At 37.2% G+C, this 20,569-nt stretch overlaps 1 protein-coding gene across 9 annotated transcripts in view; it reads left to right on the forward strand.

The window, feature by feature from the left end:
* Positions 1-16,330, forward strand: part of LOC104909961 (dystonin-like) — a 32,116-nt gene extending 15,786 nt beyond the window's left edge. The window contains exons 11-23 of one of the 9 annotated variants that reach the window (XM_019613219.1): positions 535-664; positions 1,487-1,650; positions 1,954-2,116; positions 3,185-3,339; positions 3,493-3,567; positions 4,398-4,415; positions 4,846-4,917; positions 7,071-7,188; positions 9,284-9,352; positions 10,129-10,322; positions 10,754-10,864; positions 13,400-13,523; positions 15,264-16,330. In XM_019613219.1, the coding sequence (XP_019468764.1) occupies positions 535-664; positions 1,487-1,650; positions 1,954-2,116; positions 3,185-3,339; positions 3,493-3,567; positions 4,398-4,415; positions 4,846-4,917; positions 7,071-7,188; positions 9,284-9,352; positions 10,129-10,322; positions 10,754-10,864; positions 13,400-13,523; positions 15,264-15,529 (1,659 nt within the window). In that variant the 3' untranslated portion in view covers positions 15,530-16,330. The remainder of the gene's footprint in view (positions 1-534; positions 665-1,486; positions 1,651-1,953; positions 2,117-3,184; positions 3,340-3,492; positions 3,568-4,397; positions 4,416-4,845; positions 4,918-7,070; positions 7,189-9,283; positions 9,353-10,128; positions 10,323-10,753; positions 10,865-13,399; positions 13,524-15,263) is intronic. The other 8 variants (XM_019613224.2, XM_019613221.1, XM_019613222.1 and 5 more) reach the window with 8 other exon arrangements.
* Positions 16,331-20,569: the final 4,239 nt, after the last annotated feature.

Genomic DNA, 20,569 nt, shown 5'->3' on the forward strand with positions numbered 1-20,569 from the left:
AAATAGGTGATAGTATTAGTGTTGTTGTCTGGCTTTACTGATGGATATCTAAAAAATGTTTGCGAAGAGCCAGAGGGAGCTATAGGTGTGGTAGTAAGCTAGTAAGCTTACCTCAGCTTACACATCAGCACTGTGTCATTTCTGAGATGTTCTCTGGACAGTAAAGAAAACCTGAGTCAAAAGTCTGATGGTATACCTCCTCACCATACACACCTAAGGCGTAAAGGAGTTTCATAAACTGTTTTTAGATTTAGACTTTCTTTAAGAGCTGGGCCATTGTATAGTTTAGAAGTATAAGCTTCCTAAAAGCTTATACTTCTTTTTTGTGGGGGTTTATTTGTTTTTTTTTGTTTGTTTTGTTTTTTTATACATATAGATGCCTCTATTTTATCTTTGTCTGTTTCTGTGAGATTGGCATTATTATAGTCTTTTTGTGCTGGTCTTGTAACTTTGGCATGTTTTGCTATTGTATGAGTCTTACATTCTTAATGTCACTTTTGTGTATTAATTGAAAACACCTCTACCTGATTGCAGACATTCATGGAGGAAATGACCAGAAAACAACCTGATGTGGATAAAGTAACAAAGACCTATAAAAGGAAGGCACTTGAACCCACTCCTGTACAATCTCATATTCCTGTCCTTGATAAGGGGAGAGCAGGAAGTAAGTAATGAAGTGTTTTGGGTAGGTCATACACACACCATTGCTCTGTCTATGAAGAAAACTGATTACTAATAACCTAGTAAGTTTGATTAACAGCAGAACAGTCTAGTGAAACAGGGTGAAATTCTCTCTTGAGTGATTTGTCTAAATCTCCTGTATTTTTCATTATGAGGTAACTTCCTGTAACAGACATCTGTTTTTAAATTTTGACCCACACTTCTTGAATATTTACTTTTATAGTTTACAGACTTTCCTGTGCTACTAAACTGCCAAGAGGGTGCTCACAGTGTTTTTGCCAACTTATAATTATTTGAAAGTGCAAACAACTTCTTTTAAATGAAGATGTTGAGACAAAATGTTGCTCTTGAGGTCCAAAAAACAATATGGATCCAATTAGAAATCTTAAAAGTAAAGTTGAATGGAAAGTAAATCTTAAGTGAGGAAATTGTGTATTGTATTTTAGATGTATTTACCGAGTGTATGGTTGCTGTATGGAACCTGCTTAAAAAATCAAATTGATTATTTCTTAATTCTCTATCAGAGACTTGCAAAGATTTGATGTAATCTGTGAAGTTTCACTAGTGCAGCCGCTGCTGGCTGCTTTGGGCTAGAGAAGAGTTGAGTACTTAAACCACCATGTGGTCCTTCCCCAGCAATGCTAAAAAATAAAACAAATGAAAATCTCATTAGTTGGAATCATATCAGGATTTGAGCTCATTATTTGTGACAAGGAGTGGTCTTAGGAAGGTTAAGTACCCTTTGTGTGTATGTTTGTTTTGTTTGAACTGGGTAAGATTTACGCATTTTATTGTGTTTTAACAGGAAAGCGTTCTCCCACACCAGGCTTATATCCATCAGCAGCCCAGGCACAAATTGAAACCAAGAATCCACGGGTCAACCTTTTAGTCAGCAAATGGCAGCAAGTCTGGCTTCTGGCCTTGGAAAGAAGAAGAAAACTCAATGATGCCTTGGACAGACTTGAAGAGGTCAGCAATGGACTGCACAGAATACATATATTCGTTGCATAATTTTCTTTAACCGCGGTTAAATTGGCTATGCTATAAACATTCTGTGTTTGTTGTATGATACAGCTAACTGAAAACATCACCATGTGCTTTGAAGGTAGTCATTTTCATTTCAAATGTGAGGAGATAAAAGATTCTTGAGGATCTGAGTTAACATTTTAAAGAACAAACTATTTAAAAGAATGCAGATGATATCTCTTCTTGATTTTCTGAATCTATTGATTTCAACTGGAAAATATTCTTTCTCTGTTCTTCTTGATTAAGCTGAGAGAATTTGCCAACTTTGATTTTGATATTTGGAGGAAAAAATATATGCGATGGATGAACCATAAGAAGTCTCGTGTAATGGACTTCTTCAGGAGGATTGATAAAGATCAGGATGGAAAAATAACAAGGCAGGAGTTTATTGACGGAATCCTTTCTTCAAGTAAGTTTTGAAATTAATTTAGCAATGAACTTGGAAGAAGCATCTCATTAAGTCATACTGTCTAAGACTAACTACTGGTTGATTGTGTCAGAAGGTCAGATTTTCTTCTTGAAGTAAGTTACTAATTATGATTAACTTCAGCTATAATTATTTTACTTTAAATATTTCTAGATTCTAGAAACTGTTTTTGTTTTTAGGAACTCTTTACCCATGTGGATCAGACTACAAATGACACATTTATACTACTGGTTAATTAGTAGTTTACTAGACTATGAATATCATTTCCATAGTTCCCTAGGTATTTTGACGTTTAATCACTTTTCATAGATTATTCATAATAGTAAAACATACTTTATAAAACTTACAGATAATTTTCAAAAACAGTTCATGTGATTTTGATGTTTTTATTAAAGCATTTGCCAGCGTGGAATAGTTTCAGATGACAGAAGTTGCTGGGAAAAAAAAAAATCTGTTACTACCAAGCTGTTAAATTGCCTACTCGTTTAACTCAGTTGATACCAACTTGCTACTGCTAAATACTCATTATTTCATTCTTGTTCACCGTCCTGATTTTTTCTTTGACTATTTCATGGAAAATCTCTGTATGAGTTGATAATCTGCTGTAGTGAACTCGTTCCAAAGAAGGATTTCACAACACACCATGCATGTTTCTGAAGTGGGAAGGCCTTGCATTACAAATTTAATTAGCATTGAAATTCTTGCTTGACCTTTCCTTGCTGTCAGTTTGTCTTGTTAATCTGTGGTATTTTGTGCACTTTGAAGATCAACATGTTAACATGCACAGTTTAATCTGTGCACTGCTTTCTGTTTCTCTATTCAAAACATGCCTTAGTATCACTGTCATATTCATTTTACCAAGGTAACATTGGCAATCCTGTCTTTTTTTCAAAATGATTTCTGTACTTTTTTGAAAGTCACTGGACTTTTTTTATGAGCATCACCTAGTGCCTGAAAATGATTTAAGGTTTGTGATAAAGCCATTCATGGCTTTGTCAATATTCATGACATTGAACAACCAACTTAGCTTCTGTCGTTCTTGTCTTACAGAATTCCCAACAAGCCGACTTGAAATGAGTGCTGTTGCAGACATTTTTGATAGAGATGGTGATGGATATATTGATTATTATGAGTTTGTAGCAGCTCTTCATCCAAACAAGGATGCTTACAAGCCTCTCACAGATGCTGACAAAATTGAAGATGAGGTACATTCTCCATTTTATTTGATAAAAGCCTACTCTGCTAGCATCACATTTTTCAATTTTATTTTCCATCCTATATAATTTAAAGTTTAGCAGTAATATTAATCTACAAAAGGGTGGTATTAGCAGTAATCATACAGTGGCATTCTTTTGCAGGTTACAAGACAAGTAGCTAAATGCAAATGTGCAAAACGGTTTCAAGTGGAACAGATTGGGGATAACAAGTACAGGGTAAGTCTCCTAAGGACCTTCTTAGTTCTTTGAACTTAAAGATGCTTCCTGTGACATGGTTCTGCAAGGATATAGGCAATAGTAATTTACAGGAAATTTATAACTATTACTTATGTTCTTATTGTAAACTCATCTCAGTTTTATATGTTTTTTCTTTAGAACATACAGGCTAAAAATATAGAAAATGCCCCTGTGTATTTTTCGTTGAAACTACAGAAACTATTTTCAGTGTATTGGGAATTTTTAAAAGCTGACTGCATAGATACATGCATGCATACAACGTCTCCTTAAGATGCAGTCTTTTTTATCTGGATACCCAAAGTGTTTAGACTGTAGCTGGTTTTCTATTAGTATGATAGAAACAATGACAAATACTTTCCTGTAGTATTGTGTTGCACTTCAAAAATCTTTGACAAAAGTGGGTTTGATCACTTATCATTTTACAGAGCATACTTTTTCTTCTGAAGAAGTACAAGAAATATGTTAGATAACTGCTAAACAATTTTCAATCACAGAAAAAAAATCAAGTAGAGAAAGCTCTGCCACCTGTAGATTCAATAGCTAGAACAATTTCAGATGCAGTGTTTGGCTAAGAGTTACTAAGTGCTTGCTGATGATTTTAAAACATCACAGAAACAGCAGTGGGAAGGAAAGAAAGGCTTTGAATGTTCTTCAGTGTTCAGTCTTCGGGTAGCTAGCTTCCTGTTCATCTCTGAACTAGATACTTTATTTAGAATGTCTAATGTGTTAGTTTGCATGTGTTCTAGAGCCATGTAGAGAATTTTCTGTAAACTAATCGTGTCTTTCTTCCATTTTTCATTTCTTATCAGTTCTTCCTGGGAAATCAGGTATAAACCAGTGGAATGTGTTATGAAGTTATCCTTCATTTATTTATTTATTTATTTATTTATTTATTTATTTATTTATTTATTTATTTATTTATTTATTTTCTTCCTCTAACACATAGTGGTTTAAGCTTTGCAATGGTCCATCTTACCATCCTTTCATCTTCAGCTTCATTGCTGGTCAGCTGTGGTGCTTCTTTAAAATGCTATGGAGCGTTCCTTGTCTCAGGATTTCTTCCCTTCAACCTCCCCACCTGCTTTTCCTGACCATCTTCCTCAATTAGGAAATTACTTTTAAAGGAACCAATAATGGTCAGCAGGAATTTATGCATTAAAAATCTTAAGCTTTTAAATTTCAAGTTTAGAATAACATTATTTTATCAGTTATCAGATTTATAGTGGAGTGATTCAAAAGTCTATATTTGTTTTTTAGGATATCAGACTAAAGACCAATCACAGTAACCATGAATCCAATGATGATATCATTTATTTATTGCAACTCAAGGTGAAAAATATTCTCATTTTTAATAAAACCCCTGTGCAATCAAGCAGACTGATTAAGAACCTAATTGATGGTTGGACCTAATTGATGCTGTGAACTAACAGAGTGAATTATTCAATACATATTTTGGACATTGGCTAAAAAAGCTTGCTGCTTCAGCTTAGACTGTTCCTTTTTTTGTGTGTGTTTTTGAAGAGCTATGAGAAGTCTGTAGTGTATTGGATCCTTGTCAGCTGGCTAATCACTGAGTCAGCTTGCATTGGTGCTGTACAGTGGCACTAATTAGTGCTACTCCTGTGGCACATACTGATATAATTTTTCTTAAATTGTTAGATCATGATTGCCTGGTGAGAATGGAAATAGCTTAGGCAAAAGGTAGCTGTTGTCATAAGGGTCTTATACATGTTCTTATAGAGACAATAATACTTTAATTCCTTGCAGTTTTTATCTCTGTGTTTTTTAACTCTGATTTTCAGTTATTGGGAACATCTCTAAATATTAAAGGAAAGTTGGTGTCTAGGCTGTTTTGATAAGGAAGTTGACTGAGTCACCATTGGAAAAATGCCTTGAGAGGCACCTCCGTTATTCTCCAGAAATCCCAGTGTCTGAATTAACTACAGCTAAGGCAGTTACTGAAGGAAATGGTATCTGTCCCTTAGTAGAGTGGTTGATGGGGTCTAAATGAAGAAGTAAGCTGAAAACGGGGGAAAAGGTAGAGAAAAGAAGAAAGATAGAATCTTTAGAACCACCTGAAAATACTTCTTTTAGAAATAAGCTAGTACAAATAAGCAGCATCAATTTGGATGCCATTTTAAACTTTGATCTACATTTATAAACAATTTTTTTGTATCACATTTATTGAATGAAGGATTAAAAAGCCCTTACAGGTAATAATGATTTGAATGTCCTTATTTATAACAAATTCTTTTCTGCTATCAAATTAAGCAGCAAACTTTGCTTTGTTTGGTTCCTAAAAGTAATATTCCTTTAAACATATTCTCTCTCTTTGAGTTTAGTAGTATGAAACAGCCAAACTAGTAGGGAGAATATTTGTGTCTTTTACAATTAAAGCATTTCAGTCCCCTTACCGAAGCAAGTAGGTACAGCTGAACTATGGATAGCTTTCTCCCAGGATCAGAGCAGAGATTGTACCAAAAATAAGTAGTTGACTATTATTGGTTTCAGTAGGTGCTCTGCATGTTAGCATGTAAGAGCCCTTGGCCTGATGATCTGATGTCAAAATAAATATTTTCGTGACATTGGTAAAAACAAACAAACAAACAGACAAAAAACTGATGAATTCCCCTAGATAGTTTTCATGAGATTGAGAGGTCAACATTTTGGTTGCTTTTTCTTTTAACTAGGTTTGAACTGAGATACTGCATGCAGATTTTGTTATACAGGCTTAAAGAACAAGCATATCTTAGGCCTAGACATCAGCCCTAAGGAAGAACTGGACAGTAGAAGAGTTAGTGTAAAATAGGCATTTTGTACATCTCCAAATTGTGAAAAACCTCAATGTGTAGACAGAGGAGTGACAGTTTCTAAGTGTTTATAAAAGATAGTTATGATAGCTGAAGATGATACCTTGCTTCTTTAATGTTCTCTTCCTCGCACATACCTAGCTATCGAAGAGCAATGTTGATACTATAACCTGAAAATATCCTTCTAATTAATCAGTTGATGGAATAGTGCAGCACACATAGTAAATTGAATTTCTAGCCCTTTTACTGATCATTAAAAGCAATACTGCCTTCCTTTCAGCTGATATCATTAACAACCAGATTATTGCAGACAAGAGTTTGTGTAAGATAATGCAAATAGGTGTTTGTTAATTTGTATGTATGCGGACTGTAACCAATTAAATGGCGTGTTACTAATTTTGCTTCCTGTTTGACATCAGACATTTCAGAAAAAACATAAAATTAAATCTGAAATTCTTTCTTATCATCTTGCCATCTCCTTTGGATTAATTCAGCAGCATCTGATTTGAAATCTTAACAGCTTTAATAATCTGCATAAATAATGAGTTTTAGCATTTACTAATAATCAAATATCAAAATAAACTTTTTAAAAATGTCTAATTTTTAAGCTATGAGCATTGAACTGTATCTGAATGACTGAGAGCCTCAGACTGTTGTTTGATTTTCTTGCAGTTTGGTGACTCTCAACAACTACGCCTTGTTCGTATCCTAAGAAGTACAGTCATGGTTCGTGTTGGAGGTGGCTGGATGGCACTTGATGAGTTCTTAGTGAAAAATGATCCTTGCAGGGGTACGTAACAAGATTGCTAAAATGGACGAGTAGATAATTGTTTGGTTACAGGCATCATTCATTGTCTTGAGATAGAAATGTATGAAATGCCAGTTCTGTAAACAGCATCTCACTTAATGTCTCATAATGATCTGTTTCTGTAAACTTTAAATCCCATAGTTAAGATCCTCTACGCTTGCACTCATGTGTGTACAGAATAACTGTGGTGTCTTCTGCGCAGTTTGTCCACCAGAATGGTGTAGTTAAGAATTGAACCTAGCCCAGCTAGAGTTTATAGCATGTAAGCTGCTTGTATGACTTGGCAGAAATAGCAAAAGATATGTCCAATTAAACCTTCTCAGCAGGAGGGAAATGTTAAGGCCGTAAATCAAAAGAAGGCAATTGAATCAAAAAGAATAACAACAATAGAAAAACTTCCCTTGCCAGTGGCTGCACCCACACTTTCAGTCTCTGCCTTTGTAGCTCTGTCTTCTCATTGGCATTCTCCCCAGCACCACTTTGCAGAGCTCTGAGCCTTGTACAAAGCAAATAAAAGTTGCTGTGATCAGGAGAACTTAGCGTTCTGAGGAAGCAGAGAGTGCTCTATCACCATACACTCCAGGGCATTGTATCAAATGGATTGTTTTATCAGTACTTGGAGACTTAGTGACATCTTAGTTTGCCTACTTCTATAGTGGGAATGTAGGTAGGCTCTGGCACCATTCCTGAGACAGGAAGGGAGTCGTTTGACAACGTAGTTAGTGGAAGAGATAGAAGTTGAAGAATAGTAAGAATAGTAATATTCCAAAGAATATTGTGTTAATTGTGTTCAGACACAACTAATGTTGCATAACTAGGTCATTCTATCCTCTTAAGTAGCAGAATTAAATTCATTCCAATTTACCTCTCAGGAGTTCTCTGAAATTACAGTCAATGCTATAATAGCATGAGTTCAAGGGAGAGACATAGTAGTGAAGAGAAAGACATTGACTGTCCTGTAGACTTTATTCCAGAGCCAGCTGTATGATGCAACTTCTGCTTTGGCACTGGGGTTTCTAAACAGATCAACATAGAACCTGAGAGGGTGCTTGTTTTTGTACCATTTGCCATGCTAAGACAGGGATTCTAAAACAGAAAAGAAGCTACCACAGAATCCTGTAAGGGCTGACAGCGTGTACCGCTCTGGCCTGGAGACTTCTGTCCACAGACTTGAAAGGTATCCGTAAAACTTCAAAAGACCTATTATAACCCTCTAATGATATCTCTGAGGTTTTCAGCAGTATGAAAAATAGATCTTTTGCTTACCATCTTACTACATACCAAACATTTGTCTCACGCCTATTGATGGGCACACTGTTGTAATTCCTAGTTGAGTTGATGCTGAAAGTGACAATAATGAATATCTAGTTAATATATATGATTTCCTTATTACTCTATCTTCAGATAGAGAGACATTTGGAACTGTAGTCACTGTTCCTTCCTTCTCTTCTTCTTTAACAAACCTTGTAATTTACATACCTCTATAGTACTTGCTACTATGCTTTGCCCCTTTTTCATGGGATGTACATGCACAGATGTGTAACTCAACATAGTGAGAAAGGACTCTGATCTCTGTAAAATCATCCAGATGCTGGAAGGTGTCCATTGGTACATAATCCTGATTGGACTAAAGTCAGTGATGTAGAGTAGACTATGATCTTAGTGGTGCAGGTTCTGGCTTTTCTTTGAGCGCTTGGCCTAGCAAATCTGCATTTCTACCAAGAGCTTCACTTACATGTAAATAAACTACATTTCGGAGAACTGTTGTCATAAACAGATTAAAATATATTTGATCTAGTAACATAAAAGTTTTAGCCTATATTACTTCTTTATGTCAGCAGATAAATACCTTTACTACACATGTATTACTTAGGACTGCAGTTGAGTATTCCCAAGCACTTTTTCCTTTTGCTTAGGAGAATGCTGAGAGCTCACCTCAGAGCACTTAAAAACAGCTTTTGCTCTGAGTCCTGTCTTTTGGCTCCGAGTCCCTTGCATATGCAGCTGCTATACTTGATTTCTTCTCCTGCTAACAATTTTCTTTAATGTGACCCATGTCCTGTGTCATTTTTTCTAGTTCATCATCACGGGAGTAAAATGTTACGTTCGGAATCAAACTCTTCAATTACCACTCAGCCTACTATAGGTTGGCAAATCCCTCTCTTTGTCTTCTCCTTCTCTTCTCCTTTCTCTTCATTTCCTTCTCATTTATATATATATATTTATATATATGTTTAACTTTTAATATGCCTCACCCGTCACATTTAGCTTAATGTGTTCCTACATGGGCTGGTGCTTTATGAGCTTTTTTTTTTTTTTTTAACATGCTTGAAGAGTGTTTCAAAAACAATTGTCATTCACACTGATACAGCTAAATGCTAACATTCTTGCATCTATTCTTGCGGAACATTCTCTCATATCTGTGTGTGTGTGTGCGTGAGTGCTTAGTCACCAATTACTTCATTACAGTTTGGATTTTGTGTTCATCATTGCATGTTGCCAAACTACATGATCTCATAGTTTTAAATAAATATATTTGCTGCTTTCCTATAAATTTTACTTAACAATTTCTCCTGGAACATCCAAGCAAGTATTATTTGTAATGAGTAGCTGTGGAGTTAGCAAAACTGCTCGTCAGGTTCTGTCTGTGTATTAGTAGATGATTGATTAACAGTGATTTAGCACGTTGAGCATTCCATTATCACGCTGACTTCCTTTGACAGTGGTTCATTCCTGCTGGCATAAAGTATTAGAGTAAGCAAGTTCTGCACATAATTCTCCCGTGTCCAAAATAAATGCATTACACAGTAATGCATTTTATTTCTTGTAAAAATGTGTTGGAATCGGCATGGCGAAAATGGCAGTAGACAGCTTGGTGACTGTTTTCATCTCTCACTAAATGAACACCCTTCTTTGCTGCAGCTAAAGGGAGGACAAATGTGGAGCTGCGTGAGAAGTTCATCTTGGCAGATGGTGCCAGTCAGAGCATGGCAGCTTTCAGACCAAGAGGCCGTAGATCACGACCCTCTTCACGAGGTGCTTCTCCCAACAGGTCTACTTCTCTGTCAAGTCAGGCTGCTGCCCCACCACAAGCAATTGCTACAAGTACACCAAAGGTAAGGAAAAACATACGAAACAACATAGTATAAGTAACGGAATGTAGGTTTTTTTGTTGCTTTAACAAAATTGAAACTTTCCCTAGGTGACAGGAAAGAAGCATCTCAACTTTATTTCATATTCTGTGAGGATATCAGAAGTATTTTCAGCATAATTCCTCTACTGTTTGTTTACAATGCAGGAATAGAAGATTTCCTTGTATTTAACGTGTTACCGATGATTTGTGAATAAACTCTGAAAGAGCAAAAAAGCTCTCCAATTCATATTAGAAATAAGCCCTGCCATCTCTGTTTCAGAACATTTGTCATCAACTCTTCCTATTTAGTTTTTATTTTTACTATGAGATTTGATCTCCTTGTGTAAGCCTTCTTGATGACATTGTTTTCCATCTACTGTCCTTCATATTTTGATTTACCATTGTTTCATACAGACACCACATCATTTAACACGCAACTATGGTAAACCATGGTTGACAAACAGCAAAACATCAACTCCTTCTAAGCCAGCAGAATCCTCAGACTATCAAGGGTCGTCTGGAGAGGTACAGTAAGGATAGAGATTCTAGTCTAATCATCTTCCTTCACTAAAACTTTCACTTCACTAACAACCACTAGAGTTTCAGTGCTTCAGTGCTGTGACACCATATTAATGCGTTGACTTTATTTTAGGCCTTTGCAACTTATTGCCTTTTTTTTCCCAAGACTTTTTATATTCTGTTTGTTACTTTTCAAAAACTGAAAACTCAGATTAATTAATTTTTATCTCCTATGAAAAGTCACTAAATAAAGAGATAATCAATCTCTATAAACAAGATTGCACAAAATACTCATGGTGATATAGAAATCTTCCCAACAGCTGAAAGTGTAGTCAAGGGGGGAATGACCAGTCATTGCTCTAATAAGATAGCTATTTGATGACTGACAGGAAATGAGCTTGGGTCTTTTTTCCAGACTATGACTTAAATAAAAGCTGCCAGTATAACAATTAGGGTTGTGCTGGTAATTGAGCTGAATGGCCAAAAATTTGAATGGGCTTGGAGCCAAAGTGTCTTCTCTAATGTCACTGCAGGCAGTGAAAAGGTTGCAGCTGGACCAGCTGCAAACTGACTTTTTACTTGTAGGAGTTGCTCTTGCCCTAGTTTGGATAGAGAGCTCAGTGTGGAGAAGCTTAAACTACCATCACTGTTTTTGTATCTGCTTTTCACAAGTCTGCACTTTGATGTCTATTGCTATTCATTTGATACCTTCCAGTGCTAAATTTACATGACCTCTGTGTGGCTTTGCTCAAAGATGCATAAAGAACTTTTCACTCCCTCCTTCTTGTGCGAATGGGTGCATTTTTTGTGCACGCTGCAAGCATATGTATGTATACATCACTTCAAGCACACAAGGCAAGACTGTTGCTTTGAATGATTAACAACAGCTCAAAAGAAAATCAGTTGTCTGTTTCTAATCTATTGTATTTTCATCTCTTAGCTGGTAAATAATTGTAAGATTAATTGATGGTACTTAACAGATTCAAGAAATATGCACGATGTGAAAGCAAATCACATTGATTTCAAATGGGGGCACTGTATTTCTCACCTGCTCTTACAACTGTCAGTAGTTTAACTGAATTTTTTTTATGTAAAACATCATGGATTAAGATCATAAATGAAATGATTGGGGTTGGGGGTAGAGAATTTCTGAGAGATCCTGCTGCATTTTCTGCCCAAGAGAGCAGTTTTGTATGTGTAGACTGGCAATGGGTGTAGAGCAAAAATGAAGAACAAGTTTGATCTCTTTTTCTTCTTGTCCTGGTTATTCTATCCCAAGGCCTTCACCAAAGTGCAGCAGCTTCATCAGGGTGATGAAGAGATTTTCCTTTCTGTTAATCATCCCAAGCAATCTCTGTAGAGCAGAGGTTTCTAGGGTGTGGCTAGCTGGACAATCTTAGCCTGCTAACTATTTATACTTGGCTTTAAAGAGAGTTAATATTGTGACCGTCCCTGTCAGATCAAGCAGATTGTCTGCTCTGTAGCATCAGTATGCTCTTTCTTTCAGCTGTGCCAGAAGTGGTCCTGGTTGGCAGAAGGCCAGAAGCTGCAGTCAGGCAGCCCCTGCTGGGCCCCTGCTCAGTGCTTAGCTTCCAGCAGCTCCCAGCTCACTCTGTGGACTGTGGTTTTCAATACCCAATTCTACCCCACCATTATATGGATCAAAGGCATGGAACACAGGTCCTGGGGTCTGGGCCACTTAAAGGGCTATATTCATCAATGAAGTATTTCTTCTTTTGGGACAGTTACTTAATATTTTTCTGTTGACTAAATTAATGGGAATACTGTGGTTTTCTTCTTATTTGCATAGAACTCCTATCTAGTATGTTACATGTGTTTTGGGATTTGAGAAATGGGGATTTCATTCTTGTAGCACCGAAAGAAATCTTCCTGTTTGGGGTCGATAATAAATCAAGGCTTGTTTTATTTCAGAAATGAGAAAGGCAGAATAAAGCTATGGAGCAGAGATGTTTCAGGCAATGTATTGACAGCAGGGACTTCTTGAATTAATCGTGTATTTTTCTTCTGCACTGTGGCAAAAGATTTTGAAATTAGGCAGTTACGTTTTATATATACCACCAGGTATTTATGAAATTGAAACAAATGCACTACAGCAACAATTAGAATGGTGGAAAGTCAAGCTATACAAACATAAATTTTCTGCTACTTCATTAACTGAAGTCGTGTACCATCAACTAATCCTATGTTTTTGACTAATGGTAAGAAAGTAGCATTTTTCTTTCTATATGTGCACTGAAGTACACACAGCTTAGATTTTAATGTCAAGTAGCCTATTAAACTGTTTCTTGATTTACTTTTAGATTATTTCAAAAACTAACTACTAAAGGAATGTTCAAAGCTTCACATCATTAAAAATGTCCATACTGACTCAATTTCAGTATTTCAGATTCACAGTGAATGTTGCTAAGATTATCATATTCCAAAATCATACTCCAAGCTATATATCATCTACTACTTGGCCACATCTTCAGTAGCAAAAATAGAAAATATTTGTTTGTTTGTTTGTTCTTTTTTCAATAGGGAACACCTATTCAAGGAAGTAAACTCAGACTGCCAGGATATCTATCAGGGAAGGGTTTCCACTCTGGAGAAGACAGTGGCATTCTGTCCACAGCAGCTACCAGAGTCAGAGCTCAGTTTGCGGGTGAGTTGCCTAACTTAAGAGCTTGATGTACACCTTGCTTTATTTGGCTACCTGGATACCTGTGAGTCAACTTTGAGATGTGAAGAAGGTTAGTTGGAAGAGTGGGAAGAAGCAATTGTCCTATTGTTTCCACATTATCATTGCCAAGGTTGCACATAATCAGGGTAATGGTCCTTCATTCACATGGTTGAACAGCAGTTATGTTATGTTCAGTGCCAGATGTGCAAATTCATGACAGAATTTCTTGGCGATGCTTTCTCTAATATCTCTGCCTAAAGAGTTAGGAAAGAAGCATTTGCTTAAGAAGAAAGAGTTTACTTCACTTTCACATTTGAAAATAACTTCAGTATCCAAGTAATGTTCAACTGTGATGGAGCAAAGGGGTCATTTAATCATGACTTGTCTGTTTTCATTGCAAGAAGAGCTGCAAGGAGCAGCTGCAGATGACCTTATTAATGGAACATCCCCTAGAGATTTTAGAAACGGTATATAAAAATAGAAAGTATGAAGGTGGGCTCTTCTAGGATCTTTAGAGCAGGGTTGGCTGGGTGTTGAGAGCAGAAGATAGCTCTACTACATTTCCTGCATGTCTTGAGCTCTGTGGAGCTTACTGATCAGTACTGGAAAATCCTGCTCAAAGAATCCATATCTTCTAAGTTAGAGGTGGTATGGAAAAATGAGCCAGCTGAGATTTCAGCTTCAGCTTGTTATTCTTTGCCCTTAGAGGGAATCAGATTTGTCAAGATCAAAAAAGATTCAATAAGTAATTGGAAAATTAGGAAAACCCACATTAATGTTTTTCTGTTTAAGATTCTTTGTTGTGGTTTTTTTCTTCATGGCACATTGTCTGGACAAGCTTTCACTTTAGAAGGCTTGCAGAGAGCTCATTTACTAAGTCTATTTTTTGGGAGAATATACAGTCTTCCCTTGTTTATTTGCAACTTTCAATATTGTGGTTTTTATTTGGAAAACAAAAAGGCAATGGGGTAGAAGTACACATCTGAAAAATGGGGTTGTCATCTGCACGTCCAATTTATGTATTCATAGAATCATAGAAGGGCCTGGATTGAAAAGAACCACAATGATCTAGATTCAACCCCCCTGCTATGTGCAAGGTCACCAACCACCAGACCAGGCTGCCCAGAGCCACATCCAGCCTTGCCTTGAATGCCTCCAGGGATGGGGCATCCACAACCTCCTTGGGCAACCTGTTCCAGTGTGTCACCACCCTCTGTGTGAAAAAACTTCCTTCTAATATCTAACCTAAACCTCCCCTGTCTTAGTTTGAAACCATTCCTCCTTGTCTTATCACTATCAACCTATGTTGATTCATCAATCTTCAGTTCTTGGAGACGCCAGATAATTAAATGTTCCAGCTCATAGTTGAGAAAATGGTTAAGAAAGAAAGGATCTAGCTGTTCATAATCAATAGATAATACATGTCTTGTAAGTCAAGAAGAGTTGTCAGGATAATTTTCTTTAACTGGATGTGCTAACGATAAATTTCCTATGTCTTAGCATTCTATTGCATTTTCCCTTCTTTTTAGTGAGAGATATGGCATTGCTTTATGCTGTTGCGTTAGTATAAGAGCAACTTTGATTATTGTCTAGCTTATCTGGCAGAAGTTTGAAATTTACTTTGTGCAGTGGGAAATTTTTGGGATTGCCAAAGACTTAGCAAAGACCTGCACACCTTTTGCATCTGTACCTCTAATGCTGCTGGGTACCTTTTTTTTCTAGAAACCAGGAGAACTCCAAGCAGACCTGGGAGCCGAGCAGGAAGCAAGGCTGGCAGCAGGTCGAGTAGCCGCAGAGGCAGCGATGCATCTGACTTTGATATTTCAGAAATCCAGTCTGTATGCTCAGATATGTCAGAGACTGTTCCAGCTACAAGCAGACCGACACCCCGAGCAGGTTCTCGGCCAGGATCAGCCAAGCCTTCTAAAATTCCAACTCCCCAGAGAAGGCCGATAGCCAGCAAATTGGACAGGTCCTTGAAGAGATAATATGATTAGCTTCATCAGTTTTTTTTTTCCTTTTGCGTTAAGTATTTAAGTTCGTAAGATGTAAAATATTCTGTAGAAATTGTTGTGAAATATCGCAAGAGGTGGATTTTTAATTCTGCAGATGGCCTTATTTGTGTATTTGTCTTCTTATTTTATGTGTATAATTTTTGTCAGATTTGTTTTTGTTTATGCCATATCCTGTGAGGAGGGGGGAAGAGTTTTAATGTAAACTAACAGTTGTACACAGTGATGTGTAGAAAGTACACTAAAAAATAATTACCAAATGTACAGTGTACTGAATGTACAGTAAATCTCTGGAGCCTGAAGAAAATAGACCTATCACTATGTCATTAGTTAACAGTAAAGGATACCTCAAGATTTTTCTTTAAAAAAAGAAAAAAAAGAATACTAAAAAGCCAAAAGACACAATTGTGCATTTTGAGCTAATGAAACAAACACTAAAGGATGTGTGTCAAAGCTACCGAGGAATACAGACCCACAGTCACAGTACCCTTATTTATACAGCATCTCTCAGAGAACTCACACAGTTAAGCACTTGCCAGTGATATGATACTCCAATACCTTGCAGCGTTTCTGTGCCATTGCTTTCGGTGAGGCCAGACACATTCTGGATATCGGAACTATTATTCTATAAGAATATCAATATAAAGTGCATTCATGTAAATGTGAGGTTTTCTTTTGCTTGAGTGGATGGTAGCACTGTATTATTATTGAACTCATTTTGTATCAAAGCAATTTTGCTTGCAGAAGGCTCTGAAATAAACATGTCCCTTAACTTTATTTCTACAGTATTTCTTATTTCACAGGAAGATCAATTTCTGCATTACATTTTAGGGCACGTGTTATTTCAAATGACAATTACCATAGGAACATAGACTTTAATGTAATTTCCAATTAACAGCATTCACATTTGGGTTAGCTGCTGTTTGTTTAATAAAACACTAAATTGCACATATCAGATGATATGAAATTATATACAATTCTTGTGTGTTGATAATTATTTTCTCCCTGTTAAACTGTGAGACATATATACCATGTATGAAAGGCATAAAGAGTAATTCTGTTACTCTTTTTGTCTGTGAAATATTTTTGCTATTCATTCATTTGAGAGAATTAATAATAGTTTATTTTTAATGAAAAAGGATGGAGCTTGAGATAGGAGTGCTGTACAACAGCTGGGTAGATGCTGTAGTAATGACAGAATCCTTAGAGACTCGAAACGCTCTTTGATAATATCAGAAAAACACACTAAAAATTCAGACAGTTTAGATCTGTTTATGTACAAGAGAATGCCATGGCTTTAAGTAGAAGAATGTTAGAAGTCTGGTTTATGATGGGTCTCCTAGTGTATTAACAACAAAGTTCAGCTGATTACCTATGGGTAATGGTGACATCTGCACTCTTTGCTAACTAGATCTCATTAGAAACAAGAGCTTTCTGAAAATACAGAGTTGAATCCCCCAGTCAGTTCATGAGAAACTGAAAAAATAATTCTCAAAAGAAGATTCAATCAATCAAAATCCTCTTGTGTCAGGATTTCCTCCAGCGTGCGCAGAGAGGCTACGAGTGTTCGTGGAAAACAGGCAGGAAATTCCACCAGGGAGCAAAAAGGAAAAGTGCAGTGGATGAGATCCTGAATGAGAAAGCAGATGGTGGAATTAGGGGAAAAAAAAATACATAGCCTGGGGCAGGCCCTAGTGAAAGGCCATGTGGCCTCTATTGCACAGCAAGCAGTGCTGAGACACATCCTACTGCAGCAGGTCTGGAAGGAGCACACACATTTGCTGAACTACTCAGTAAAGTGGTCACAGCCCCAAGCCTGTTGCAGTTCAAGAGGCATTTTAACCATGCTCTCAGATGTAGTATTTGAATTTTGGGTGGTCCTGTATGGATCCAGGAGCTGGACTCAATGGTCCTTATGGGTGCTTTCCAACTCGGGATATTCTGTCACTGCATGAGCTTGGGTCTTCGTGGAGTAGTGCTGGTATATGCCTGAAGCACCCTGAATTTATTCTCTGGTCTTAGCTTTACACATATTCATAACGTTTAATGAAATACGCTACTTATATGTGCATGTTGCTACACTGTGACCTTACAGAAATATTAAAGCTGTGTCCAGATTCTGAGAAACCCAGTGTAGTCTAAAGAACCCAGTGACTAACCTGGTTTCTGTAACTTATGGGCTACTGCAGAGCTGCGGAGGCTGGCACCGGCAAAGTGGAGAAGCTAACTGAAGGGCTTCTGAGAATCGTTCCATTTTGGAAATCTGTCTGATAGTAGATTAAAAGAGATTGGGAATTCTCCTGTTAAAAGTCCAAATTTTTTCTCAAAATCTTATACCATGTATAATTACCTTCCAAAAAAAAAAAAAAGTTTGAATGTTTTAGATTGATACTAAGAATTCCCAAAATGAAGACATTTTACAAAATTCAGAAAATAAGCACTGAACCTTCTGCATTTCTATGACACAAAAACAAGCCTTCAGAATCAAATGGGAGAGACGTATTGTGGGCGTTGCAGTGATATGGGGCTCTGCGTCCCAAGTAGAGCAGTTCACTGTGCCGGAAGTGTGGCTTCTATTGCAAGTGATGATGGGTAACAAGTCTTCATCTTGGATTAAGTACGCATGTCTTCATAGAATCATTGAATGGCTTGGGTTAGAAGGGACCTCAAGGATCATCAAATCCAACCCCCCTGCCATGAGCTGATAACTGTTAGATCAAGTATTAGATCTGGTTGCCCAGGGCCCCATCCAGCCTGGCCTTGAGCACTTCCAAGGACAGGGCATCCACAGCCTCTCTGGGCAACCTGTTCCAGCACCTCACCACTCTCAGTAAAGAGCTTCCCCCTGATATTCTTCTAGGAAATATGCTTAATTATTAGTTTTAAACTAGGAGTAAAGAGTTGAGAAATGAGGATTAGCTGACCATTGTCCTGGTGGCCAAAGGCTTACCAAGAAGAAAATGAAATTGTTGAAGTCTCAGTGAGTCAAAGACGCCACCTACCAGCAGAATCTAAGGGATGTGAAACCACAGTAAGAGATAAATAACTTGTTTTTTATTGAACTCACTTTATAAAGAAAGCTGTGCTATTTTGTTTCATTTTCCTGTAATTCAAAAATAATTTTTCTATGTTCCCAGCATAAATGAGAGGAAGGGTCAGCCCTATAACCAAATCCACACTCTGTTGTCACGTGAGTTTTTACCTAACTGCAGCAGATGCATTTCCTTCCCTTTTATTATTTTCCAACAGAAATTGAACACAAATTCACCCAGCCTGCTGTACAAACAACACTGTAGCATGGTCTAGATTCTTGTATCTATAAGTTCTGAGATTTTTCAGTGCAGCAAAGAAACAGTGGTAATGGGGAGGAAGGAAGTGTTGAAAAGCCAGTGACTGTGAGAACCAGTTCACTGTGTGAGGCGTATTTAGCACTGGGAAAAGCTGGTTCAGTTCTTAGCTCCCTTTTCTCTCATTTAATTTGTTGTGCATTGCTGTTTTGCTGTCTTCACGTCTCTAGGATGTTCAAAAATCTACAGATGAAACCTGCAAGTAAAAATAATGCAGGTAGAAGAGCTAGTCATGCCTTATGGTTTACAGCTCACTCAGTGTAGTTTATACTGTAAGCCTCTTAGTTACATGCTAATGTAATAGATGACAGTAATTGAGGCTTTGCCTGCAGCACATCCCTTTACAAAAGTGTAGAGATGAGGTTATCTGTGATCTTAAATTTAAAAAATGAATGCATTTCTTAAATTGGTGCAAGTAGTTATGCCATAGCATACTCAGCAGCAGCAGTATTTGAACCAGGAGCTGCTTCTGCCAAAATCTACCCTATAGAGCAGCAAGACAGTCTACAACCAACTGCTTGCACCAGTAGCTCACATTTATGAGAGGGACCGTAGTGCTCATCTATGTTGAACATGGCACATGATGAGAGGACACATTGCTGAACACTCTCTATAGTGCTCTTTAAGTAACCACAAGAATGGAAAACAAGCATTTTGAGAACACCTGTTGGGTCTGCCTCATTGCAGTACAGCTGCCCTAACAGCTCCCAGGTGTTCCCAGTTCTTAGGCTGTATGTTAGCACCTGATCTCATTCCAGACTAATGGTGTTTATCTTGATGTTTGCTCTTACTGTGGGCTAAAAGGAGGAGTGGTGGCATTAGTAGGTTTGTATCTCAATGCAAGTTGAATGAAATTTTGAAGAACAAAGGAAAGGTGCTTTCCTAGTGAAAATTATCCTCTCTACTGAATTTGAATAACCTGTTTGCAGATACAGGTGGGAGGGGTGGTTGACTTGTTTGCTTGATTTTTTTTGTAGTAATAGTGTTCTTTGAAGGCACTGGAAGGTTAAATGCAGGTGGATTACTAATCTACAGGGGAAAAAAAAATTATCTTTGTTGAAAAGAGGAATATTGCAGAGGAATAAGGAGCTTTTCAGAAAACTGGATGAGGTACCACTTTAAATTACATGCAACCTGTATGAAAATGCCTCACGCTGATCCCATGGAGATATTTTTTTATGTAGATGCAAGTCCTTCTGTTAAGACTTGTTCTGAACTTGGCTGCTGTAAATGAAGTTTTATCTGACCTGAAGCTAGAAGAGTCTTGGGGTGCATACTTCCACAATTAAGTAGGTTCTTCTGAACTGAAATTGTTTAAATAGTCTGAATTGTAGCTTGTGGTGCTAAACTGTACTTTGTATTTGAAGGCTGAAGGGAAGAGTGATGGAGGTGAATTGTGTAATTTAATTGGCATCCTGGATGAGTAAGTACAAGCAAGTTAATAGATGTGTTCTTAATGTTGGGATGACTGAATATGAGTAAGAACCTCAGACCATAAATCAGGCCCTGTCAACATCAACAACGTATTTTCTTCCTCTGGGAAGAGGCAACCAGAGTGGTGATAGCTGTATCCTGGCAGGAAACACTGACTTGGAGTTTTTTTGTTTGTTTGTTTTTTTAAGAGGTCATTATATGTTTCCAGCATTTAGAAAAATATCTAACATCTTTG

This window comes from Meleagris gallopavo, chromosome 2 (genome assembly GCF_000146605.3).
Source record: "Meleagris gallopavo isolate NT-WF06-2002-E0010 breed Aviagen turkey brand Nicholas breeding stock chromosome 2, Turkey_5.1, whole genome shotgun sequence".
NCBI lineage: Eukaryota > Metazoa > Chordata > Aves > Galliformes > Phasianidae > Meleagris > Meleagris gallopavo.